Here is a 27,667-nt window from a genome sequence, read left to right on the forward strand (position 1 = left end):
CAACACAGTGCTGGGTTGCATCAACAAGGACATCACCAGCAGAGATAAAGAAATCACTATCCCACTCTACACAGTGCTGGTCAGGCCACACCTAGAATAGTGTTTAGTTTCGGTTCCTGCTATACAAGAAAGATGCGGACAGGCTGGACAAGGTGAAGGGCCACAAAGATGAACAAAGGACTGAGAAACCTGCTGTGGGAGGAAAGTCTGAGAGAACTGTGTTTGTCCAGCCTGGAGAAAAGAAGTTTAGAGGACACCTTATCATCATGTCCCTATATTTAAAGGGTACATACAAAGAAGATGGAGACTCCCTTTTCATAAGGGATCATATGGAAAAAGCAAGGGGTGATGGGTGCAAGTCATACTTGGGGAGATTCTGATTGGATACAAGAAGAAAATTTTTCATTATGAGAACAATCAGCCATTGGAATGATCCCGTTATGTGGGAAGCTGTGGATTTCCCAACACTGGACACTTCAAATTCAGCTGGGAAGGGTGCTGGGTCATCTCGTCTAGACTGTTATAGCCACAGTCAGAAGTTTTGCCAATAAAGATTGGACCAGATGATCCTTGAGGTCCCTTCCAACATGGAATGAGTCAACGATATGATGATTATCAGGATGTAAGATGACTGTGATTCTGTCAGGTGCCCAAAAACTGACAAAAAGGGAAAAGTGTTAAAATACTTCTGGTAGACAGCAAACATTCCTCTTCCCTCTCTCCGGCCAGCTGAGAGCATTCCATTGCTGCTCTAGTAATTAGCAGACTGTTTGTTGTTCTGCTCTTCTCTCTATATAGAAACCAACTGACTGAGCTCCATTGCTTCACAGATGTCAGCAATCTTCTCTCTTTTGCAAAGCGCCAGATGATGAACCACTCCTCAGTGGTTGACCGGTTACACTTCTGTTGTTACAGAATCGACCAGCTCATGTTCATCTTTTCATTTAGTTCACAACATAAGATCTGCATTGCTATGAAATGCAAAGTACAAGATGGAAAGGAACACATTTTGCCATCGCTTCTCTGCATTCTTGTCAAGGTCTGTACAATACAGGAGGAAGCACTCACAAGAGCAAAAGTATATTTTGGACATGTTGCTGAAAGCATTAATTCTGGAATTTTTGGAAAGTGAATTTTGGAAGTTAAGTCATCTTTGACACGAGATTTCTGAAGAAACTTCATCAAATTGACCTGCAACTGTATGAAATTGCTCTGCAACTCCAAAGTTCAAGCATTCTGCTTTCTCAGATACTATACCATACCATCACCAGTGAGTAAACTTAGTCAAAGACAAATACTAAGCCAGTATTCAAAAGAATACAGTGCTTACAAACCATTTACAAAAACCAGAAATCTGATTAACAGTATAGATATAAAATATACATTACAAATGCTTTGGGCCTTGGATTATCAATCCTTGAACATTCATAAAAAGTGAGGAGAACTGGTATTAGTTCCTAAGTAGAAGAAGAAACTGTTACTAGTCTTAACTGCACAATTTGGGCAAGTAACTTTTTCTTGTCCTTCCTTTACCCTTCAACAAGCACTTCAAACACATCTGCTTCAACTACTGGCTCTCTGATGGAAGGAGGAATCCCTGACTGCGAATGCTCACAGTACTAATAGCCAGGGATCTGATCAGTGCTTTGTTTGCTGGACAGAACACAACTCCAAGTCTCCTCTTTGATCTTCCCATTCGGGTCTACACAAAGAGGTATGAAATGATGCTTTCATCAGTTAAGTACATATTTTCTTGTTTAAGGCTCACATATTTCAAAAGATGATTAATTTGTACAATAACACACATTATTTTATAAGAAATCTCAAGAAGTGGGAACAGTCTTACAGACTTGTCAGCATGCTGGTTCAATTGCTCGGAATCTATAAGCATGTTCGGACTGGCAGGGAAAAAATTATTTCCTGTAAACAAAGTTTATCCCAGCAGTTCCCATAGTTATTGATTATTAGAACAGTGTAAGTAAAAGCAATGAATGAATTCCGTTACAAAAGAATTAAACGACAAAGAAAAAGTAGGGACAAACAATATTTGGAAGAAACCAACTGCTATAAGCAGAAGAACAGAGAAATGTTGAAACACTGATTAAGGAGGAAGTACTGCAAACTCCTGCTTAAAAGTATAAATTTTATATATGACTGATGTTTACATAGACTAGAACATCTTTAACACTGAGCAAACAAAAAAAGTGGGAGCAGGACTTCACAGCCTCAACATAACTTATTCACTTCTATACACAGAATAACAATTCCCTATGAAAGATAGAAAAAGGAGAAATGCCTGAGAAGAAAGTCCAACAGCAACATCTTGATGCTGCAAATAGAGCAGACACCTCAACCATTTATTTCGTTTTGCTCTAATTTTTAATCTAGCCTCTGGTCAGACAATTTTAAAAGAAGACAATGCAGACATCCTGAAGATCGCAAGGCTCAGTAAGGACCAGCATACTGCACACCTTCTTTATGACACACAGATACTAGGTGGCAAATTTAGTGCTTCACTCAGTCATTCAGTGAAGAGAGTTTCTGTTTCTTTCTAAAATGGGTTAAGAAGCAATTTGAAATCTCTTTCTTGAGGTTGAAGGATTTCTCTGAACAGATCTGTAGTGAAGCTGTGAGCCTGGAAAACATAAAACACTGTTAATTGTCATAGTTCCTGAAACACACTCCAAGTTTACGTATAAGTTACTTCCGCGAGTCTGCTCAGATCAATGTTTGCTAACCTACCCTTATTTTTACATCACCTTTTATATAATTACGTCAATTATATAATTGTTTAAACTCAAGGAACTTTCAAACAAGTAAGGATTATATACAAGGACTCAAAGTAAGTCAGGAACTAGCTAGTCAGCTTTATTGTAAATATGAAACAAAATGAGCCACACAGGGTTGCTCTCTTTTTGGTATTATAACTGAAAGACACAGTTGCAAGTCAATATTGATTTTGTCTTTTAATTTAAGAGAGCTTTATACTTCTATTAAAAATGCATATTCTAAACTTTTTTTTCACATAAAAAGTTTACTAATTTAGGGGCTAAAGTAAAATTTGTCATGAACAGCTCACAAGCATGAATCTGTGTTACTACTCTAGCAGCTGCAAAAATATCTAGCCTGTGCATGTGTACATCACTTACTCTTGCCATAATTGTAAACATGCTGAAATACTAAAAAAAAAAAAAAAAAAAGAGACGGAGAGACACAAGATGAGGGGAAATCCTTCTTCTTTCATGTCATAACAACAAAAAGAAGCTTTACAGGATTCCTACCAATCAATTAGGACTAACTCAGACCAAGTGAGAAGAAACTGCAAAACCAAACTCAAAAGATCCTGCCAAGCACACCTGTTCTTTTATGCCAAGATGGCTCCGCCTGAGCACTTCACTTTTTGACTGTATAATGGCTTCATAGATTTTTCTGGCCTTTTACTTTCCAAGTGATTCTTACTTTGCCTACCTGTTGTCAAAAATCCTTGACCCATCCCTCTGTGGTTAGCAATATCCATGGGAGTCAGTGATCTCTTCTGAGATGTGTCTCTCTGTAAAAAGGGAAGATATATTACTAGCTAGTGTGATACACTTATCTACTGAAATGGTTTTATGAGGTTTTTCATGATCTAATCCAGTAGACTGAATCCTACCAAAGTTCAAAGCTCCAAGCAGCACTAAAACTGTACACCTCCAGCATACAGACCCCCTCAAAGGAAGACTGCACACCTCTAACACATGTACAACCCTCAAAGAAACAGTCTGATGCATTAGACCTGAAAAAAAATTCTTCTTCATACAATAGTCCCACACCCTCCCCAAGACTTTTAACATTCTCCTCTCTACAGGTAGCAAGAACACCTGTACATCAGAAGTCAGGAGAGAAATGAGACCTTCTGTAGATCAACACTGGGCATGAGTGAAAGCTTCTTCCCCTTGACATGTCTCTATTTATATTGTAACATACCCTGAACGTATGAGTTGTGTTGGGCCTTGAAAATTGATTAACAGTAACAGTTCTTTCTCTGAGTGCCGGTTGCTCTGTCCTGCGAGGCACTGCACTTGACACTCTGCTAAGAGCATATCGTCCTTGATGCTAAGAAAATTTAAAAAAGCATTAAGAGAATGCAGCAATTGAATCAGTTAAAATATTCTTTTCTGTTGCCACACAAAAGTATACAAGGAGAAAAGAAAAATATGTTTTTACTGACCAAAAATACCAATTTAAGGGTTCTCATGTTTTTCAAACAGAAAAACATTTAGACTTTTCCTAATACTAGTCTATAATTCCCAAAGGCTTATATTAATTAAAATAATAAAAGATTTTACATTTGTCTCAATTCAAAATATTATTCAGAAGAAGAATAATATCAACATGCCAATCTACTTTCATTCTGGTAATTTATGACCTCCCCAACCTTCAAAAATAGGCCAGTGTAAGATGATCTGTTTTGTTCAGTTGGTATCCTTTTCTACTTCAGTCAGCATAATTTTCTACTTCTTATAACTTAACATTAATGAATAAAACACTGAAAGGAGCCTTTTAAATCCAGATGCATAAACGTGCAAGGTTACTATCTTGCTGATTTTTCGTTTTTCTATTTTTTTAAACCAGATTTTTCTGTTGCCAGAGAAGTCCTTCCACTGTAATCTGTTTGTGACCTGAGGTTTTAAACTGACTTCTCTTGCATTGTAATGATACCCTAGTGTAATTTCACATTAGCATGTTAAAACCATCTATGAAATACAAACCAAAACAAACTGTAAAATTGGTCCTTTCAACCAGTGACACAGAGTAGTTTATTTCTAAATAGTTTGAAGTTCTTCACCAGTACAAAAGTGCAAACAACTTACAGAGCTCTGATGCAGTCGAGGTATTGAAAGATATTGTTCAAGAGCCTCAGAATTTATTGGTGGTAGCTTGTTCCGGGTTGCAGGTGGATGAGCAGAAGACAAACGATCTGAGCTGGCAACCCTACAGAATTTTAAGTGTTCTTCTTTTAGGAAAATTCATGTTACAGACTTCTTCACTGAAGCAACATGAAATTATAAAGTAGTACATTTCTTTATAGAGCTTGGCTACAAAACATAACAGCACCTAATACAGCAATAAAAAATAAAACAAATGCCTTTCCTCAAAAAAGCATGGTTCAGCTTGCTTTCTTTTCCTCTCTGAATTCTACAATTAATAACAAATCATGGCTTAGTTTTCAAGTATTTTGCAAAACCTTTCACTGGTGAAATTTCAGTAAAGTTCTGAGAAAACCCAAAAATAAAATTAAAAACTCACAATTTCGTCTGTCTTAGGATTTCCTCATTGTACATATTAGGAACTTTAGAGCAGAGTTGGTCAGAGGTGAGAGAAGGTAACCTCCGATGGTTTGGTAGTTTCCTAGAAGATGTCAGCAGTGCCCGAGATGATGACAGAACACTATTATCAGAAATTCTCCCCAGCCTAGCATGTGCTGAATTAGGAGCACTGGAGGCAGTGCTTTGCTGTTTGTCTTCTTGCTCATTCCTAGGGAAAGAGAAAGAAATTATGAATTAGAATCAAGAATCCTTTTATCCTTAACAGCATATCATTTCAACCTCTGCAAATCACTATCACATCAGTGATACATACAAACAAAATCACTGCCTTTTTATTGCCTTTTTCCCATTGCAAAACATTTTTTATGCAGTATGAATTATTTTGAAAATGTCAATATCAAAACCTACTGTAGTTTTTCTACTCTGGTAACATGCCTCTGTTGGAGTGGTTTTGCTTGAATTGTCATCACACCATTCAAATCACTAAAGAAGTTGCTGGAGAAACGTTGAACCTATGAAAAGCAAAAACTATGTGTTAACCTTTATATTTTTGAAGGAAGACCTCAAAAAGCACATAGTTAAGAGATATTTTACTTGTATTTTAGAAAAGTTTCTATTAAGATATTGTTTAATAGAATTCTCAGTAGTAGATGGTGCAACTATGTAATTTCACTTATTTTAAACAGATTTTTACGAATATGACTTTCATAATTTTGTTATTGAAGTGCAATTCAATTTAAAATACTCTTTCAGTTGAAGACAGAGTTTGATTCTCCAAAGTCTCCATTTTCCCTCAGCACAGGGCACAGGGTCTAGGAATTATTTATCTAAGCATTTTACTTCTGGCTGTTGGGAGCACTACAGAGCAAAGCACACCAAAGGGGAGAAGCAAGACTCCTGTATCTATCTTTTCCATGGTCCTTATCTCACTGCTTAACAAGCATGGAAAAAGAGCAGATGGAAGAGAATGAAGTTGCTTGAACTCAATAGAGAGAGAAAAAAAACAGAAGTGGTGGTTGAAAAAGGAAACGTACGTGCAAAGCAGGTGACGGAGGAGGCAGCAAGCTGGACAAAATAGAACATTTTATCAATATAAACATGAGCTTCCACAGACAGGTTAGGCTTAGTGCCAACGTGCTGGTGGATGTACTGCAGAAAAAAAGAAGTTGCAACTTCACATCCCTGCAGTCCAGGGAAAAGCCGGGTTTGTTTTCTTAATTCTATCAAGAAGAAATGACTGGACCACAATAAAGCAAAATTAAGGACAGAATACAGTCTAGGACAAAATATAGTCTAACAAAACTCTCTTCGTAAAGCAACTGCAGCAATATCTTAGGGGTAAATGATACCTTTAAGAACCACCAAAGAAAAACAAGTGACAACAAATAAAAAATGCACATTTAATTAACCCGCATTTTAAATCAGATGACTCTAAGCACATCTAATTGGTATAAAAAAACAATACAAAAGGGGCAGAAAAAAGAGCCTTTTCAAGTTTCAACCAAGACTGTTGAAGGTTTGCAGAAAAAAAGAACACCATTTGACAGAAAGTTATTTTTTATTTTTACCTGTGATGAAACAGAATGAGGCCCAAAAGATACACTCCGTGCTTCAGAGCCTCTGGAAAGAGGAATGCTCCCAGCATCTGTTATAATATGAATGGCTGGCAAATGTGGCAGTTTTGCTGTAACAGCTTTCAGTTTTTCCAATTTTTTGTCACACTCTGCACAACAGCAAAAAAAGTAGATGTAATAAGAGGAATTTTCTGTTTACTAGCCATACTTTGTTGGGGTTCAAAAAATATTACACTTCACAGTAAATAAAGACTTTAATATCTTTTTAAGTTTCCATGTTATTTAAAAATCTACCATAAATGATGTTTTTCTAAAAGCATTCCCATTTGTTTATGCTTTCTCTGACACTGACATACAAGTTTGTCTATAGAGTTAGAGTTGGAGGTGGGTGTTTAAGGAAATATTGCTAAGACTTTGAAATGTTATTTTAAAATCCCCAAAGATTTTTCTTTTTAAGCATCAAAAAAAATTTAAAAATATATATAAAACAAAAAGTCTATTGATAGTGTCCTTGTCAGACAGCAGCTACATGGTGTTTCATTTTGGGTATAAACTACTATCTTATTTCTATTATAAATACAAACTCTTTTCCTTCCTAGTTGAGATACTTTGGTAACTATCTATTTGTCGTAAGTTCATGACCTTCAAAAAGATAGAAGAGCAAACCTATTGTAATACTGCTAAGCTATCCTCCCTAAACTATAATATTGAGAGCTAAACAATCCGCCTGTGGTGTGAAAGGAACTTCTACATTTCAGTAACACCTGAAATGTTAAATTCTGATGCTGCAAGTATTCTGAGAAATTTTGCCATTTCTTACTTTGTTGTACTCTTATATTTGAGGTTGAGTGTACCTAATACTTGAGGTAACTTGAGGTACATTGAAAGAACAGAAATTTCCCTCAGCCTCCAAAGACAATATATGCACAATAAATAGATTTTCATTTCTAGTTAATTTTCCTTGCTACAGTCCGATACAATATGAAAACATAAAATAAAATTACATGCGTCACCATTTCTTCATCCTGTACTCATGAACTCCTAATGTCAGCAAGATTGTCTATCTCCTACCTAAAGGTTTTTTTATTAACAAAGTTCAAACAATGAGGACTAGGAGACTTTGATTCCTAGGTTCCAGATTCACATCACATCGTCAGTGATTCCCTGCTAACAGCATCAATCTGCATCTCAAGCCAGTGATTTTTATTTTTTTAAACATGCTTTCCCGAAATGAAGCTATTTCAGTCAGTATTTTTCCCTTTTTTTCCACCTCTCATAAAAAACTCCCTGAAAATTAGTAAAGAAGTTTTTATTTTAGGTGCATGTGTGCGTTGTGTGTGTGCGCACATTCTCGTGGCAAGGCATTACATATCTTACAGTGCTCCAGCACTGGTTATCTTAAATAAAGCTTGGAAAATTTGGTTATTTTAAGAGGTAGGGGAGAATTACTTTTCTGAGTTAGATTTAATAAACACCGTATTTGAAAATATCAGATACCTGGGATACTAGTTTCCCAATTTTTTTTAATCAGTTCCTCCAATATTCCAATGACACTGCTCCAAACATGATCAAATACTTCAGAAGCCACAGCATCTTTGATACAGGCATTGGGAGAAACAGGGGGAATGCCACGCTTACTCCTCTTCTCAGAGAGACGCATCTTCTTTTGTTCCCAACTCTCATCATCACTAATAAAGGAAACAAATTCAAAAGAACTCTTATGGGGTTTGCCTTTTTTTTCCTTTCCTTCCAATACAGAAACATAAATACAGAAGAAAAGGCAGTCAGCTGTAGATCGCCAAAAAATTCAAATTCAAATGCACCTATGGGAACAGAACCTATCATACACATATAAGGATTTCTTTTATTTTTTTGCTTGCAGTCGAAAAATTAAAGAATCCCATCAGGGCATTACAACAGAAAGATCTGCAGCTCTAGGAAAAGTATGGCACTTATACATGGCACTTAGTCATTTGAGACTAAATCCTATACTCTTTACAGTAACATAAATGAACTATTATCTGTTGCATTTGCCAGGAGGACTATAACATAGAATATTTCTTTTTTTATCATGCCCTGTGTACCTGCACACATCTGCAGTACTCCACCATAGATCAAAGACAAAACAACTTTAAAGGATTTCTGTAGTCTGACAAGAATAGCAGAGCCTATAGCCTTACACATACCTTCTTCCTTTCCACTGCTGTGAGGACAGTTATGTTTTTTGGGGTTTTTTTTCTGTTTCCTCCCTATTTAGGGTAGCACATTGCAATAACATTTCTTAACTTGGTCTTCTAACATGCCTCTCAGGAAGGAAGTTTTCACCTTTTTCTTTTTTTAATGCCATCATATTTCTTTCTAAGGAATGCATTTTTTTGAGATCATAAAGATGATTCCAAATTCATACTGGTTTCTACTATCTCCCTTTCTCTTCTCAGTCACTTCTTCACTTCTTCCTCAAACTTAACTGCATAATTATTAACTATAACTGAAACATGGCTGAGCGGTCCAAATCACAATATGACCACGCTATTTTCATATCAGGTTTTTTAATGCCTAATGTTTTAGTTACGGAGAACAAGGTATTTCAGAGTTGAAGAAAACAAGAGGCACATGAAGGAGCCACAAAGGAGAGAAACACACCTTCAGACAAGTATCCCTCCCAAATTAAATCTGCTTGCTTAGCAAAATGAGGAGAGAAGAATACTAAGAGTATTCTCAAAGGCAGTAACCCCAGCCCTCTTTTTCAAAACCAGGACTAAAAGGGTGTCAGTCTGGTTCCTTGGGTTTTCAGGACAACCATGTCTTTGTCCTGAATCTGCATAAGGCCTTAGCACAAAAAGCTATGCTTTGTGCCCAACTAGTCTTACCAAAGTTTTCCCCTCATAGAGGCCTTTTAGGAAACGGTATATTATTATGATCTTTCATTCACCCAGTAGCCTAGTTGATGGAACATTCAACTGGCTCACAGGAAACCTATGCTGACTGTCAAGAAAATAACTCCTGCCCCTCATAAAAATGCTCTGAATGCAGGCTGCAACCAGCAGCTCTCCTCACAAAGCTGTAATACACTGCACTGAAAGAATTTAAGATTCTTTATCAGGGCAGACAATAAGAGAATGTACAGTATAATGGCCCTAAACAACCTGCTGCTCAAGGCACTCAATTGGGGAGAAGGGATGCCTTCATTCTACCCCATCTCAAAATTAAATATTCTTTTTACTGAATCTCCATGCACCAAACACCTCAAAACAACTAGTGGTTAAGACACATCCCTCTGACACGGAAGATGTGAGTTTTGAACCACTAGAAAGACAACATACCTAATCTTCCACATGCTCAGTGAGTGCTCTGACCACTGTGCTACCAAACACAGGGACAGAAGGAACTGTATCTTACAGAAGAGAAACACAATTTATGAACCCTGACAGGGTTCACTGATAATTTTTCATTATATTCTTCAAAAATACATATATCTGTTATTTACAGTTCCTTGCTGTCAAAGGCAAGATATTCTTCTATTTTTCCATCCATATCATAGATTTCTTCTTCCAGGAAGGAATACATGGCTGAGTCAGAAATCCTAGTGGAACTTGAATCCAGTGATTTATGTATTGGAGATGCTGTTGGGATCAGTTTAGAGCCTGAAATGCAGAGCCTGAAAAAAATATCAACAAAATGAGAATTAAACATTCAAAGAAAGAAGAAAGTGCATATTTAATTATACTGATATGTTTCAGTAATACAAAAATAGTATTTGTACATACTTCTGAAGGGGGGAAGACAAAAAAAAAAACTTGAAAAAAAATCAACATACTCTTTTGTATTACTAGTATATTCACAGAGGCCAGGCAGACACTTAGTATCCACATAGGCATCATTTCTGCTCTGAAAATGCTGAAAGCCTTCATCCTTTGGCACTAGAAGCTGCTTTCCTAGAACCCTGAATAAAAAGGAGAGAACAAGCAGTTTCTTAGATGGAAGCCTATGCCATATGCAAAGATCCAGAATACAAATACCTGCAAACAGTAGGAAATGTAAAAGCACACCTTACATATGCTTTCAAAAGCAACTCATGGAGGGCTCAGAGCCTTGTGTAATACATCAACATCACCTAGTTTTTAAGTCATTAAAGTTAAGCTGATTTACACTAGATGAGATTCTAGTTTATAAATTTTAAGAGCAAATAGTCAAACTTGTTAGATTATTTTAAAGCCAGATAAACACACTTCCCTTCTTACCAAAACTCTGTAAGAAACATTTAAAAATGGATGCAGACGACAAATAATATCTGCTGTGCCTTCACTTATCCAACTTCAGTATCCGTCAATGAGCAAAAGTGCTAAGCAAGAATGTTTACATGGAAAATAAAGGCTAGAATTCATGTTCAGAAAATGCAGGAACTCCAAAATGCATAGTGTAGAGGGATAGATAGAAAAGGTAAAAGCAACTCTGATAAATATACACAAAATTATGCTATAAAATAATTTCTGAACACAGTATAGTTAAATAATCTTTCCTTACTGAATTGTTTTTCACTAGAATTTATGAGGGATCTCAGTAGAATTTACCAGTCAAATCTGCAGTGCAAGCAGCAATGTCCAGACTCACCTGAACACGTTTTTTTGAGACTACCTTTTACAGAACAACACTCTATGCCACATGAAGCTCTAAGCAATGGCCTTTTTCACTCTTTATTTTGTAAGCCAAGAACAAAAAGCTTTCTCTTTAATAGATCTGATCTTTCTCTTATTGATGACAGTTCTTGAGTATATTTATTCGCACATGTTGAGCCACATATTCCTATATCAACACAGCTGTTTTATAAATTAAAAAAAAAAAGGACAGCCAGCAAGCAATTTGAAGCACAACTCAGAAATAAATCTGGCATCCCAGAAGCTATTCTTCTCAGTAACTAGTCAACACACACCAAGTTTAAAGGTTTCATCTGAATAAGTGAAAATAACTTTTGTTTTCTTTTTAAATCACGAGAGGTACCACATCCCTTAGTAGCAAATGATGCAGAAGCTTCCAGATTTCTTCAATTTACTTTCAACCTCTTGGACTTGGTTGGTATTGCCTGCATTAGATTTGAATCAAAAAATACTACATACAGGGAATCACTTAAAATAAATTCTACCCAGTGAAAATACCCTAAATAATATAGAGAAATTACTTAATAGTTTGATTGAATTACACAGCACAAAAATCTGTCTCCATTTTATGCATGCTCTATTAATTTTCACAGTATGTAAACAAGGCAAAACATGGCTTGATGCTAGTGAAAACCGCCTCAGTTATTTGACAATTCTCCCTTTTTCATGACAAAGAAATTGTTAGTTGATTTTAGTGTATATTTACAAGTACCAAGCCTCTGCGAATTACCTAAAAGCACTGAAAGCATACCACAGTTATTGACAGCATTCTTTTCAATGGTGTTAACAAACTATTGACTAGAAGACAGTCATTACACATGCGGGTCTATGTTTAGAATAAGAGTAACCACATCTCATAAAGAATGTCATGCCACCATTTACAAAGGCAAGACAGTATAATGCAGAGCAACACTGACTTGTCCCCTGTGTTACAAGAAGCAGTCATCAGGCTGCCTAGAAATTCTGCACATCTATGCAACGCAATTCTCATTAACCATGTGAGCATCCTCATATCTATTCATTGGTTATTGCTGGGTTAATATAACACATTGTTTTACATGCCTAGGAGGATGTTGTGGCTGTGCAGTATATGTGAGGCATGTGGTCGCCCTTCATATTTCATTAATTTTTAGAAGAATCAATTACAGAATTACTGAATTTCTTGTAGTATGTTTTCATTTACAGTAAAATCAAATATTTATTTACAACATGTGTTGTTTATTTAGGAAAAGTCATTATGAAAATGGTGTGTTATTATTTTCTCATTACATCCTGCTAAATTACCTTTGCCTGCAATCATTGTACTAAGCAAAATAATGGGCATTAGTGCTAAAGCACCACTTTCCAGACTTACTGTGCAACTATGACACAGCTCAGTCCCAGAGATACAGATTTGAATGCATAAGTGTTGCTGATGCCATACATCATGAACAATCCATAAGAGAGTACCCCAAAAATTCAAATTAGAATGATAACTGATGAAAACTAGTACTAGCAAAACGTTTCTTTACCTTAGGTGAGGAAATTGTTCAACCCAATCAGCACATTCAACCTGCAAGCTCTGCGTTTGGGTGGTCACTTTTCCTTCAAACAGCATTTCATCAATCTCCAAAAATAACTGATGCACTCTTTGTGTGTTGGCTTTATCAAATTCCTACATATTATAAAGTTAATAGTTGTTAGCAAATTGGCATCTAAATTAAAATTACCACAATATGTAAAGAACAAAACAACTTGAATCAATTTAGCTGAGCATGTCAGAATGCATGTTCAGACCATTTATTTGGGACACACAATTTATATACCACAATGCAAAAAAAAAAAAAAATCCCACATAGCTGATCTGAGCAAGTTGATTTAGCAAAAAGAAACTAGAAGCCTACATTTCTAGGATGTTAACAGATAACTGGCAGCTGCCCAGGATTAGCCAACAGAAAAAAAAAAGCTATAATGTGTCTGGACTACCAGCCTGCTCCCTGCTCCAATATGAAGCATGCACACTGCATCTCTGGGACCCAAGGCATCAAAGCTCCCTGCTCTTTCTGAGCAAAAAAGCTAAGAGGGCAAAGAGGGGGCACCTTCCATCTGCATGACCTAGTCTGGTGGTTAGGAAACAGTCTCAGTGTGAGAAATGCCCTTCCACACCTCTTCACTGAATCCACAAATCAGTGCAACCAGAGACAGGTGAGCACAGAGGGATATGAAAAAAGCAGGGAAGTGCCTAATTTTATCCAGCGATGTGGAGACAAGCACTTGGCTGAGGGTTCCTCAGCTGGGGCACTGTTCATAATGACATTTGTCACTTACATTAGATACTTCGATATACTACAAAAGGTGGTAATACTCAGGGCCTAAATCACGCTTGTTCGCTTCCAGCTGAATGTTTCAAAGCATTTCAGGCTACAGAAGGGATCACACCGAGAAGGAATGAGAAAATAACTCTCATACAGGTTATTGTATAACCCAGAGTGAGGCTTTCTCCTGAAGGGCTGGCAGCGACAGACAGGGTCAGTACCCTAAAGGTTAGGACATTATGCAAGAAAAATGGCAGAACTACGACTACAAGCCATGGAAGGCTTTTTAAAATGAAAGTGGCAGCAACTGCAATGCTTTTGGATTTATTCAATACTGCCAGCTTGCACCAGGAACGCCTCAGAGGTCAGCCTCCATAAAAGGTACAACCTCTCTCTGCATCATCTACAAAACAGAACTGAGCTTATGTAAGAGCTAAATATTTACCAAGACCAGGAAAATTATACACATGTTCATGAATGTACTTTATAACTGAAAACACTGAGAATAATTCAATTTAGACATCACCTGCATTATGCAGTATTTGAAAACACATTTAATCATTCTGATGGACTCAGAAACCTAAGCCTACCTTCTTCAGTAAAACAGGTTTGTTTTCCTCAAACTTCATCATTTCAAATTTTTATCCCATTTTTCTTTGTTACACATTAGCTGCACTGATACCAACTTGCAAACAAAACTATTTTTTTAAAAATTCAATTAATTCAATTTATTCAATCACTAGGATATTATGGATGAGGTGCTGCATGCCCATTTTCAGTAAATATTAATCTTTTCTACAATATTTAAAGAAAGGGAACTGTAAAAGTTTCTGTGACGTACATCATCCCTCCAGGAGTAAACCGAACTTCTTTCAGTAGACAAACCAGTAGTATAACTGTTTATTCCAGACCAAGAATTATTCAACTCCATGGGTGTTGTACAGCCACTAGATGAAAGTGATGAAAGTGTTTCACTGAAAATATGACAAATTAAAATGAAAAACACAATTATTTTCTGTATAAACATTTTGAAAATAAAGCAACCTATCATGTAAATGGACAGCACCACGTATTCCTGTTGAGCTGAAGAGGTGCAAGCATACATTTTCAAGTAGAGTGCTATGAATACCTGCTCCTATCAGTACCATTTACTGACTTAAAGGCAATTCCTCCTACACTGTTATACTTTTGTATGTATATATATATCATTGCAACTGTATGGGCCCTCTAAAATATGCATATATATGTGTGTATGTATTTAAATATATCTGTACCCATGTACCTATATTTCCAGTTCTAACAATTATTTGGTTTCACCAGTTCAGCTAGTGACCCCATGAAAAACCACACGTTATAGATAACATAAGCCTTCTTTAACTCCATTAGAAGCCATCACAAGAAAACATTAGAAAAACTAAGCACAAGATCCCTACAAATGCTTCAAATACTACTGAATTATATATCCATATGCAGCGCCTTCTATGCTGTTAAACTTGGTGTACTTTAAATCTTGAACTCTGGCATTAAAGTCCTCGAAGCCCTACCTGGTCCCTGCCAGTTACCACCCATGCTGGGATGCAGGGAAAGTAATGGCAATCAAATGTGCAGGCCAGGCAAATTCTAACCAGTGTCATCCGAGATGAAACTTCTTGAAAGTTAACTAACCTGCAACATTGGCAAGCATGATTTCAACTGAATCATCAAGTCTGACTCTCCTTCCAGACTTAATCAGTGACCTTTACTATGGTCTCAAAATCCTCAAATCCATAATCCAAATAGGGAGTAAAGTTCAAACTAACTAACTAACTCACCTACCCAAAAAATGGGTTAGTTCAATTTATATCCCGAATTAGGTTGTGCAACAGTTATTATCCATGAGAATAACTAGAAGCATGACTAGAGAAAATTGATCCTAATCTTGAAATGTCTAAGTCAAAAGTGCATTAATGAAGTACTGTTACAGAAGTACATGCATACCAAGTATAATTGTCGATGGCTTCCTGCACATTTTTGGCAAAAACTGATGGAAGAGACTCTCCACTTTTTCCAGAGAAACACCGACTTGTGGAACCTCTGGACAGTCCCTTCCTATAAACACAGAAACACATCATTTCATAATTTTAAATAAAATTAATTCGCACTTCCAGTGGAGGGGAGGGAGGGGGGGGGGAAGACAACTACTCTGTTGAATTTTTCAATCCTATCCACCAACACAAACATTTGCTTGAAACAAACTACCTTGTTTTAAAATAGACTTGCTTAACTCCACAGGCATCCTCCTTCAATTGTGCAGTTTAAACTTTGCACAAAGCACATACAAATGTAGCAGCACCTCACAATTGCAGCAACAGAGCAAAGGCACAAACCAGTAACTGCCCATTCAGTAATTTACCTGTGCGTTTCTGTTCAATCATTAACATAAGTCAACCTTCTCAGCTGTCTCTCCACATAAACAGAAGTTACAGATAAGCTGCCAAGCAAACAGTGGTCTTTACTAAATATCATCATGGCTAGGCTTCGCGAACGAAGATTTGGGAAGGGCTCTACCCACGTTTTTTGCAAGCGCGTTGGTGGCTAAAAAGGCCAATACGAGATAAGGTCTTTACTAAAACTAGTTTAGTATATGTTTTAATGAAGGAATGTTTGTTTGTTTCTTTGGGGGGGTTGGGTTTTTTTGTTTGTTTTTAGCTTTTTTTAATGGAAACTGTTTATAACCACATCTTTCTATAATCCCACTAAGTTTTGTCATCAGTACGCTAAGCCCACCTCTTCAGAACATACACAGATGTGTCAAAGAGTTCCTCCGAAACACTTTTATAACAACGGAGTGCTTTACCTGTGAAAGTTCCTATTTTCATCCCATGAAATCCTCAGGTCATAACTGTGAACAGTAGCATGACTGCATCAAAGTACATTTGTGAATGAGTAACTATAAGGAAAGAGCTAACAGTTCAAGAATTTTCTTCATCTCTTTAGACAAGAACTGTAGCTTGGCCTTGCAATAGTTAGGACTGCTGTCTTCTTTCTATCCTGATATTTATCTTGCCATTACACATATTACAAAGATACAAATTCTAACTCCCCACTCAAATGAACTACATCACAAATGCTACTCCTATATCTTAGCGAATAAGACACCAAAAACCCATCAGAAGTTGAACTTCTCATCAGGGAAGATCTTCAGTTGCAAATTCTTGGAGGTTAGTACAAAAGCAGTGGAAATCATCTCTATGTGTTTGCTCAAAATATCCTAGCTCTTCCCTAGGTATCTGCTTTTGGCCAGTCAGCACCAGGAGGCTCTATGAAAATTCATGCAGTCCTGTTCCATGACTGGAGTCTTATGTTGTCCTAACACCAAAATCTACCTCTCAGGCAGTAACAGTGACCTCACAGCCCATCTTCTACGTAGAATACTGTTTCCTTCTGTTCCTGTACATATTTCTCTGTAATTTCATTTGCCAGGTTATTGCTCAGGCAGCCTTACAAGGTCATTCAATATTATCACATCTGATCTCCATTCTTAGTATTTTTCCACAGCTTAATATCACCACCAAGATTTCACACTTCACTGTTCATGTCTTTACCTGGTCAACTAGCTCAAACTGCCGTGGACAGATTCCAATGTAACACCACTGGATAAGGAAACCATTTACTGTTACCTTCTGCTTCATACTGTAGTCATTTGCCTGTACAAGAATCCTTTCCTCTTGAATTCCAGCTGCTTTATTTACTTGACAGACTCTTGGCAACGTAAGCTAACTACACGGATTGGGCCTCCTGTATCTGTAAGACTTTCTGACTTCCTAAAGAACCCGGTGGGCGGGGGGGGGGGCGGGGTTTGCAGGAAACCTGACCCTACAAACATGAAAAACCCAGAAATGCCACCAGTAATATTTCATGGACCTTCTCTTGGAAACTACATATAAGCATTATACTTAACAACATAATACAGAGAATCAAAGAATCACCAAGGTTGGAAAAGACTTCTAAGATCAGCGGGTCCAACCATTTGCTTAACACTGCCGGGTCCACCACTAAACTGTTTCTAAGTGCCTCATCTACATGTTTTTTGAACCCTTCCAGGGATTCCACCACTTCCCTGAGCTGCCTGTTCCAATGCCTGATCACCCTTTCAGTGAAGAATTTTTTCCCAAAATCCAATCTAAACCCTCTCGGCGCAACTTGAGGCTGTTTCCTCTTGACTTGATGTAAGATGAAGCAAAATAGTGTTTCTGCCACATTGTTCCACTGCATGTTGTAGTGCTACGTCTCCTGATTCCTTGGATCACATGCCATTAGAAGTTGTGCCAGAAAATTATTGCAATAAAATAAGACGAAAGGAAAAATCCCTGCCAGCACATCCACAGCATCACTTCCCCTGCGCTGGCGAGCAAACACCAGGAGCTGCCGCAGCTCCCGACTGCTCCCAGCCGTCGCCAAAGGCTCTGCAGTTGCGGACATTAAATGGTGACGGTACAAAACAATCACGCCGTCCGCCTACACCGCGCCAGCCCTCCCGCCGCCATGGCCCGCAGCCCCCAGCACCACGGCGCGCACTCACCCCACGACGAGCAGCCCCCGGCCGCTGCCGTAGCTGCCCGGCGGGCCGGGGCCCCGCGCCCCGCGCATGTAGGAGCTCCGGGCGGCCCTCGCAGCGCCCTGGCGCGGCACGGCCGGGGGCGGCCCGCCCGCTGCATCCGCGGGGCCCCCGCGCCGCGACACACCCCGGGGCAAGGCCTCCCCCGCAAAAAGGGGCGCCGGCAAAGTTAAAGCCTCAGCCTGAACGGGGGCGGTGTACATCTCCTCCGCCTCTTGCCTCTCAACGCGCAGCCAAAAGAGGCCCAGTTTATGGTCTTCTGCCCAGAAGGGGTTTCCCCCACCTTCATAGATGAACAAAAATTATGCAGTGCTGGACAACTGAATAAAGAATTTTCCTTGTTAATTGAGTTCTCCTCCAAACTATCCCTGTGCACATCACTGATCTTCCACATCACATGTGCCAGAGCAGAGCATAGGTTGTCAGCTGCAAGTTTACAGTAGCTCCAGTAATCCACTAGCTCCATTCATCTCTAGCTCCCGTGCATAAATTCTGGCATCTGATGAAAGCCTCTCTTGGAAGAGGAAGCACATCTGCTCATAAGCAAGAAGAAAAGAAAAATATTCCAGCATGCAGCATTGTAGTTGAATATTTATACCTCAGAAAATACTAAGTTCATAGGAAATACACACATCCTTTTCCCTCTAGGTCAAGTAGTCATCTGTCCAACTTGATTGCAATCAACCATGGTACACTCTCACCATATTTCTTGACAAAAAATACACCTTTTTCCGCATACTAAGAGCACTTTTACTCCCTTCCAACAACTTCAGTGACCACAAACTGCTAAGTATGACAGACTACTGAACATCACTGCAGATCCTAGAAGAGGTCATATCTGAAGACACTACTGTAACGGTGCTCAGGGTTGAGCATACTTACATGTAGTTAATACAGCAGCACTGAATTCTTCCTTCAGAGGTTTGGACCTTTTATGAGACAGATCCAGTGACTTTTACTGCTGTTAAAAGAAGTCACTTTGGCTCAGCCTTTAATCACTTATTACAGCAATACAAAGAAAATAAAAGTAGATGACAACAACGCCTGTTCCTGCTTACAGTCCCTGTGCCTCAGCTTTCTCAAAGTCAAGACAATTGTGGGATATCTTGAAAAGACATCCCTGAAATAGTTTAGCTGAGGTAATTCCAGTAGGTGCACAGTAAAGGGTCAGAACCAGGACAACCACCATGATCTGCGTTAAATTCTGTTCCTACCTTTACAAAACAAAGTAACAATAAACCGTTCCAATTTTAAAGACAGACTTATTTGTACATAGTAATTTTATTCTTCTGCAAATTTTGAATGCATTTCAAAATTATAAAGCCTTTAAGATGGCATGAACTTGTGGAGTATTATATGTATAATTTTAAACCTATTTCTAATCTTGGTTCATTGTAAAAATATAAATGCAAGTACAATACTTGGTTCTAGGCAATATAAACAAATTCTGAGAGCAAGATATTGTAGAAGTAAATCTGACTTTTTAATATAAATTATGAATCAACAGTAAGGCAAATACTATCATCTTAATTAACTGCAATAATAAAGAATGCTAATTAGTGTCTTCGAGAAGGTGTTTTATTTCTTTATATCTGATAGGAGGCATTTACTGCTGCAGGATCAAGTATCTGAACACAGAGGGAGGAAGTAGCAACCTAACAAAACACTTGGAAGTGATCCACAGCTTTCCTAATATATATTGTTACTGATGTACATTTGGAAATCCAGTTAATATCTTTTTAAAATAGATTTCTCTCATCAGCAGAGATCAGAACATTTTTTTCCATTCTGTTTATACATCTCTGAAGAAAATTTGACATATAATAAATCATTAAGAACAGGTGCAGAACTTCATTCCCTCTGAACAGTGAATTTAAAAAAAATTAATCTGAAATGTTGTGTGGCAACAGCTCTACAGTATCTACAATACAGAGTGAAGCAATGCAAGCATGGGGAGACCTTAGTCTGCATATGTTCGTGTATACTAAATACCATTCTCCATCCTCTAGAACCACAAACACACCTGGCTTGAGATGTCAAGATGTCACATCATACTGCTAAAAGCTTCTGTAGCCCAACAGACTTTAGAAATTTCTCTTCTGTCCTTTCTATAGTGTGACTTCCATGGTGTTGGATTGGAAGAAAGACGCTACTGAAAAACAAAGTAACAACCCTTCACCTATCCCACAAACTCAACTCTCTTGGTAAAAAAAAAAAACCAACAAAACCAAACCAAACCAAACCAAACAAAAAAAAAAAAAGAAAGAAAAAACAAGCAATTGCACAACACAATACAATCACTCATCACCAATGACCGATTCCCAGTCCATCCCTGAGCAGTAATGGGCCCCACAGAGACAACACCATCACCACCCCCACCCCCAATTTATATACTGAGCATGACATTCTAAAGTATGGACACCGAAAAGTCCTTGACTTGGGGTAAATGCCACTTAGCAACAATCAACAATTGTGTTATCAATTTATTGTCATACTGAATCCAAAACATAGCACTGTGCCAGCTACTAAGAGAAGAATTAACTCTATCCCAGCCAAAACCCTGACAGAGGAGTATCAGCCGAGCAGAGGCATTACGCACTGATGATGGACAGAATTTAATTAGGTCATCTCCTGCTGCACATCCATGAGAAACCCCTCATGCACACTGCTACTTTATAATGGTTAAGAAGAGACATCAAGTTGCTGTGCTAATCCTGTATTTCTTGCTGGCTGCAGCCTGTATGACACAATGCCACTACGTGACCTAGCAGCTAGCCATCTTTCACCTCACATTAGAACTATGAACTGAATAAACATGCACAGCAGCATTTGAGCTGTGTGTCCATACATACAGGAAGAAGAAAAAATTATGTACACTACGATGTACACTTTAATTTCACGTCATAGGAAGATCATAAAGGAATCAAAATTAAACTCAGTGGGTTGAACAATAATTAAAACTTCTGGTGAGGGTTGAGATGGGAGGGTGTTTTTTAGATAGGAGACAGAAAGACAGTAACCAGTCTATCCCGAGGTGTCCACTTGGCCAAGAGAGGATGTATTTTGAAGACTATTAAGAGTTCAGTACACCTAGTCAGGAGAGGGAAAAGTAAGGATGTAAAAACTTTCACGCATTCAGAAAATGTTGTGAAAGGCAATGAGCTGGAGGAAGAGAGGGAATAACATGAAAAGGAGAGATCATGAAAGCCATTAAATATACAGCGTAAAATAGAAAGCAAGACAAAAGGTTTGGATTCTTAATGTCATGTAATAACCCATAATAAAAAATCCATAGGGATTTACATTTTGGTGTAGAAAAGTTCCCAATATGCGCTTTGTAAAGAACTGCAACATGGTTATGTCACTAAAAATATCTGGCAGTCAGTACGACTTCAGGCAACTGGTCACATTAAATATTTTTATTGGACTGTGTCTCCCTTGGTTACAAATCAGACATACTTTGTAATTGTATATTTGTAAATACTCCAAACATGTATTCTCTAAAACAGTACACATGGCTTGCTGGTACTCCATCTCATCAGCTATGCATAGGTAATGTTTTACTTCTGCACTGCTTGGAAAGTTGAGAGACAGAACTTTGTTCAACCTTGACATATGTAATCCCATATTTTTAACTGACTAAAACTATGAAACATTTTTATGTGTGCTTCTGTTTTATTTATCAACGGACAGTTATTTGTTGACCATACAACTGAATGCTGTGTTTTGTTTTGCCTCACTACTATGAAGATTTATATCTTGAAGAAAACACTGTAACAATATTCTAAGAGATTGTTAAACGACCTCATTGCAACATAACACATACCACTGCTTAAAGCATACTATTTAGGATTTATCCCTTACAGTTTATAGAATTAAAAAAAAATTACCAAAAACATTCCAAACTCTCTGATTGGAGCATAAAATGTGTATGTGTGTATATATATTTAGCAAAAATGCTAAAAAGCTTTTTATGTGTTAATCCTCACATACTTTCAGAGCTTTTAGGAACTAATTAGAACATGCTTTTGTAAAAAATACAAGGGTAAGAGGAAAAAAAGAAAAACAATAAAAACCCAGAGATTTTTACCAATTGCTTCCTGTATTGGTTACTTAAGTCTTCCATTTTAGAGCAAACTATCAGGTATAGTTTGTGCCAACACACAGTCTGTGCGCACATGTATTGCACAGTATGAACATGTGTTTTCAAGGGAAGGAGCCAAAACAGCACAGAAATTCCCACTCTTATTTTCCATATAGTGTACACACATGCACAAGTACACATTCACACCACTTCAAAACTTTTTCAACAAAATTATAGCAACAGCAAGAATAAACTAACTCATTCAGCATTCAGTCCCAAGTTCAGTAATTTGTCAAGAAGAGAAATCTCTAATTCCTTTAGATCTTGATCAAGCTCACAGGAATGATCTCATCAGTGAAAAGACCAGAAACTTCCACCAAACTACTGCAGGATCCAAGAATCTTCTCCATTACCAAAAATATTGGTGAAGAAAAAAAGTTGATCTGGTGCCACTATGGGCCAAATCTAAACTAAAAAGTATCATATCCCACAAACAATTGCACACTGAACTCTACATTAACAAATGACTAAAAATATATAAAGTAGAATCCATTTCTAGTCCCCCAACTCACAAGATTGTGTTCACGATGACAGTTAAGTGTAACAACATGGGCCAAGGGCCTTTCCTCTTCTCCTTTCCATGGCTGACCTAGTAACCAACTTATTGAGCACTGCATCAGAAATATGCCTGGTTGTAAACATGCCATCTCAGTTTCCTATATACAACACAGGCTAATATTCAATGTACACAAGAGTAAGTTTTCAGCATCTGAAAACAATAAAAGGACTTAGAGCAAAAATGAGATCCTTTGGTTTTAGGGTCTAGGCTTTTTTTGACATTCATTCTCTAGCTGATTAGCTAGTACTGCCTCTAGCTTTGGGGGCCCCAGCATAAGAAGAACATGGACCTGCTGAAGGAGGTCCAGAGGAGGGCCATGAAGATAGATTAGAGGGCTGGAGCACCCCTCCAATAGGATGAGAGAGTTGGAGCTGTTCAACCTGGAAAAGTTTCTGGGGAGACCTCAGAGTAGCCTTCTATTACCCAAAGGGGGCCTGCAGTAAAGCTAGAGAGGGACTTTTACAAGGACATGTCATGATAGGACAAAGGGGAATGGTTTTAAAATGAAAGACGGTAGGTTTAGATTCCATATTGGGAAGAAATTCTTTACTGTGAGGATGGTGAGACACTGGAACAGGTTGCCCAGAGAAGTTCTGGATGTCCCATCCCTGGAAGTATTCAAGACCAGGTTGGACAGGACTTTGAGCAACCTGGTCTAGTGGAAGATGTCCCTGCCCATGTCGTGGGGAATGGAACTGAAGGATCTTTAAGGTCCCTTCCAACCCAAACCATTCTATGACTCTGTGACTTGCTGGAAAATTCAAAAGATTTTCCAAAAACCTCATGTTACATATTTCAATATGTTAGGAATTATTTTTAGTTCTATCCACTTAGAAGATATAGATGAATGTGTAGTACCATATAAAATTAAAACTTATTTTTGCGCTCTTTTAGACTTATTTGCAATGAAAAAAATGGACCACGGCAAACCACCACATGACTATATTTACTCTTTTAGATCAGTACAAAAATGGAAATGACCAGCTAAGTAACACTGCAATGCTCTGTTAGTATGCATTACATATGTGAAAGAGATCTATTGCTTTTAGTGCTTAAAACGGGAGACAGGGAATCAGAGTTTCCACTCTGTTCTGCAGCTCATCAAATTACTTATACCCATATTTTCAAAGTTCATAATTTTGAAGGCCAAAGCTTGAGCTGCTGAGAAATAAAAGTTGACAGAAGACCATGACATTTTTACCTCACAGATAAAGCTTCCCTTCTTGCACCAAGTTCACAAACATGTTTTCCCTGTGTTAGAGGATCAGTAGGATTAGTTTCTACAAAATATTACCCACTCCTAAGAAATATAACTTAAGCCTTGCCCAATTTACTTTAGACCAGGTAAGGGCTCTTATCTTGCTAGTTATTGCAATATGTTAGGATAGCAATAATAATATTTCTTAAAAAGCAATCTATGTATCTTGGTGTCATCAGCATATTGTGTAAGTATAGCATAAAGCATCTTATTATCTTCCAAAGAAATTTAATTTTTATAGCAGAGCATTTTTTTTAAAATAAGAGTTTAAAAAGTGGATTTTTTTGTCCATTATGAAGAAAACAAGATTTATTCATTAATGTTCCCTCAATGTAATTAAAAGGATATGAAATCACTATGTAAATAAATAATAAATGTAAAATCTCACAATGTGCTGCTATAGTTTAGCCCTATACAGTATCAGGACCAGTTGTTGGTAGTTGAGGAGCTCAGAAAATTCAGAATACTTGGAAAAGTTAAGAAGAAACTAGTGCCAGATTTTCATTATTTTGCATTCTTACAGTATTTTGTTTGCTATCAACTTGTCAGTGCCTAAGAAAAAAATACTAAGACATAAATTTTATCTTTTCATCTATTAACCAATTACTTCTAATTGCATTGCTATTAATGAAAGTACACTGGCCATTGATGTCTTATAAAACATTTTAAACAGCAAGAAAAGAGCAATAAAACTTGTTATGGAGGAACTTTGGAGGGAAAGAAAAAGCTTCTAACATGTACCTATCAATAATGTATTCTGTAACTCACAAATTCAAATCTCAACTGTAGGCAAGGAATACTAAAGTTTTCAATATTTAATTAGGATGCTTCTTATAAAAGCTTAAGTGGAACCATCTAATTAAAAAAATGCTAATGTGGAGGTATAGACTTTCCTCGTCAAAGTGATATATCTTATTCCTTCTTCTACATCTTTCTGGTTTGGTTTTGTTTTTGTTTTTTTAAGACAGATAATACCTTATCAGAATGACCTTAACTTCTATGAGTAAAGCATTTGAAATGTCACCAGGCATACAAAAGTATAACAGTTGGGAATAATTAGGTGGTATCAGTTAGAAATGTTTCAATAGCAAGTCGAAATAAGCATTTAGCTGCACACAACCAGTTTTAAAGTAGTAGGATTTATTCTTCATTCCAATACAATTGTTTGTTTTAAGAGTAAATTTCATCCTTTTCTTTTTTAAGAATAAAAGTCATCAGCACTTCAACAGGAATACCAACTTGCGCAGCACTTCACTTGGCTTTATTTTTGGTACTAAAAAAAGAAGCAACTAGGGGAAAATTATGGGCACATGACACTAATTTGTTCTGGTATTGTTTATATAAAGCATCAAATACCTTCTAAACAGAACTCTTGCCAATTCACTTCAAACCAAATTAACCTCCCTATTAGCAAAAGGCTGCTATTTTACACAAATGCAGTAAAAGTTTAAGTCTGAAAGAACTTACAATTTATTCTGGAATGAAACAAAATGCTCTTGATCGGAGGAGGGGAAAATAAAAGAAGTACATTAGGGAGGTTTTGTGCTTTGACTTTAAATGTTATGCTACATGGAAACCAAACTAAAAGTAGAGGTTCTAAATTCCAACTGAAAGTGTAACAGCGTACTAAAGAGATTTCAGTCCAGAAGAGTTAAAAACTTAACTCTCAAAAATATATTCACTTCTATCAATGCCCAATAAAACGGTCAGTAATAGCAAAGATTAGCATAGTTTAGTACTACAGAGAAAGCAATTATAGGTGTTTATGTACTAATATTACATACACGCAGCTTTTTTTTGTAAGAGTAAACAAAAATTCATCAATACAATAATACAACTATTGCTGACTTTAGTAAGCTATTTAGTTTTAAATATTTTAAGAAACCACTTTACTATACCTTTGCTGTAGCAAAATATCACCAACCAGATCCTAAAGCACACATACTTAACAGGCTTCTTTAATGTGCAGGTAAAACCTAAACACTTTCAAGGTGTAGTTTTTAGATTAAACTACAGAAGCATCCAAACTAAATTTTACACCTGCTATTAACACTTAAGAATTTTACAAGACAGTGACTGAAATGTCTGCTTGATGTGCAGCTGCATCTTCGGGACAGAGTTTGATACGACTCACCCACCTACATGCGGTATCTTTACCTGCGGTATCCCTGCTCAAGCTAAGCACCCCCTCCGCTCCCTCTGGACCTGCTTTCGTGTGCATCCCGAGGCGTTGTTCCCCTCGGAACGGGCAGTTTTCCTCCACCCGTGCGGAGCCGGGCTCTGACTCCCATCCCTTTCAGGCGGGCCCCATGGGCCGCATCAGCGCTTCCCTTCTTACAGCCCCGCACGAACCGCGGCTCCTGCCCAGGCAGGTGCGCTTCCCTACCTCCGGCATACACCCGGGGGAAGGGAATTCCTGCGCAAGGAGACGTGCCGCACCTCTCAGGGCACCCATGGGCAGAAAAGGCCAGGTGCGGGGGACCCCCAGGAGCGAGGGGCTCACACCTCCCCCGCTCCCCTCAGGTGTGGGGGGCGCGCACTCACGCGGGGCGCCGCGAGATGCCGGCCACCTCCTCGCCCTCTGCCGCCGCCTCCTCCCCGATGTCGGGCAGGGTGATGAGCAGCCCCTTCGCGCCCGCCCGCCCCCCAGGCTCCTTATCAGCCGCGCCTGGAGCCGGGCGCGGGGGGCGGCCGCCCCTGCCCGCTGCGCGGCCCCCGCCGGACTTGGGGCGCGGGCTGGGGGGCGGCGGGGCGCGGCACAGCCTGGCCGGGAGGGCACCCGGACCCGGCTCCGCCACCTTCATGGCGGCGGGCGGGAGCCCCTTCCCGGCGCCGCAAGCTCGGCTGGGGGGAGCCGGCGGCCTCCGGCGGGAGCTGCCGCCGCCTGCGGCCACGCAGGCGTTGCTAAGCGAAACAAACCCCGGCGGGCACGCACCGCTCTGGGCGGGGAGCACCGCGCCGGCCAAAGGCCCGAGAGCCGCCCCCACCGGCCCGGGCACCTGCGAGCGCAGCGCAGCGCAGCAACCTGCTGCAGCCTGCGAGCCGACAAAATAGAGGGGGTTCCCTCCGATTAGCATCCCGCCTAATATTAAGGAGCAGAAACGAAGACCATCTGCTAGGGCAGCAGGGTCCTAGCTCACATCTGTGAGCAGAGAGGGTTTTAACAGAAGGGGGGAGCCAGAGTGACCGAACCCAGCACGCCTCTATCACCGCACCAGGCAGACACCGAAGGGAGCAGTGGGAGGCCAACACGCGCCTTTAAAGATGCTCCCAATCA

The 27,667-nt window shown here is 38.7% G+C and overlaps 2 protein-coding genes across 9 annotated transcripts in view; both read right to left on the reverse strand.

Annotated features, from left to right (window-relative positions):
* Window positions 1–2,327: 2,327 nt before the first annotated feature.
* On the reverse strand, window positions 2,328–27,494 carry FAM149A (family with sequence similarity 149 member A). Of its 8 annotated transcripts, none has more exons than XM_027676558.1 (14): window positions 27,473–27,494; window positions 15,810–15,920; window positions 14,674–14,806; window positions 13,050–13,192; window positions 10,701–10,826; window positions 10,371–10,541; window positions 8,381–8,571; window positions 6,878–7,032; window positions 5,718–5,821; window positions 5,290–5,517; window positions 4,854–4,974; window positions 3,967–4,095; window positions 3,469–3,550; window positions 2,328–2,635 (listed from the first exon to the last, which is right to left on the reverse strand). In XM_027676558.1, exons 3-14 carry the CDS (start codon window positions 14,761–14,763, stop codon window positions 2,562–2,564), a joined length of 1,614 nt encoding a protein of 537 aa, XP_027532359.1. In that variant the 5' UTR covers window positions 14,764–14,806; window positions 15,810–15,920; window positions 27,473–27,494; the 3' UTR covers window positions 2,328–2,561. The 8 variants fall into 8 exon arrangements, with proteins under 8 accessions (XP_027532359.1, XP_027532353.1, XP_027532352.1 ...); XM_027676552.1 differs by lacking the exon at window positions 27,473–27,494 and adding an exon at window positions 26,935–27,133 and having other exon boundaries at window positions 5,745–5,821; XM_027676551.1 differs by lacking the exon at window positions 27,473–27,494 and adding an exon at window positions 26,935–27,126.
* TLR3 (toll like receptor 3) overlaps window positions 20,276–27,667 on the reverse strand; it is a 45,203-nt gene continuing 37,811 nt past the window's right edge. Inside the window, exon 7 of the mRNA XM_027676548.1 lies at window positions 20,276–20,581. The gene's annotated coding sequence lies outside the window, so the exon portion shown is untranslated. The remainder of the gene's footprint in view (window positions 20,582–27,667) is intronic.

Source organism: Neopelma chrysocephalum, unplaced genomic scaffold, assembly GCF_003984885.1.
Source record: "Neopelma chrysocephalum unplaced genomic scaffold, ASM398488v2 Primary Assembly neopelma1_42, whole genome shotgun sequence".
In the NCBI taxonomy this organism is placed as follows: domain Eukaryota; kingdom Metazoa; phylum Chordata; class Aves; order Passeriformes; family Pipridae; genus Neopelma; species Neopelma chrysocephalum.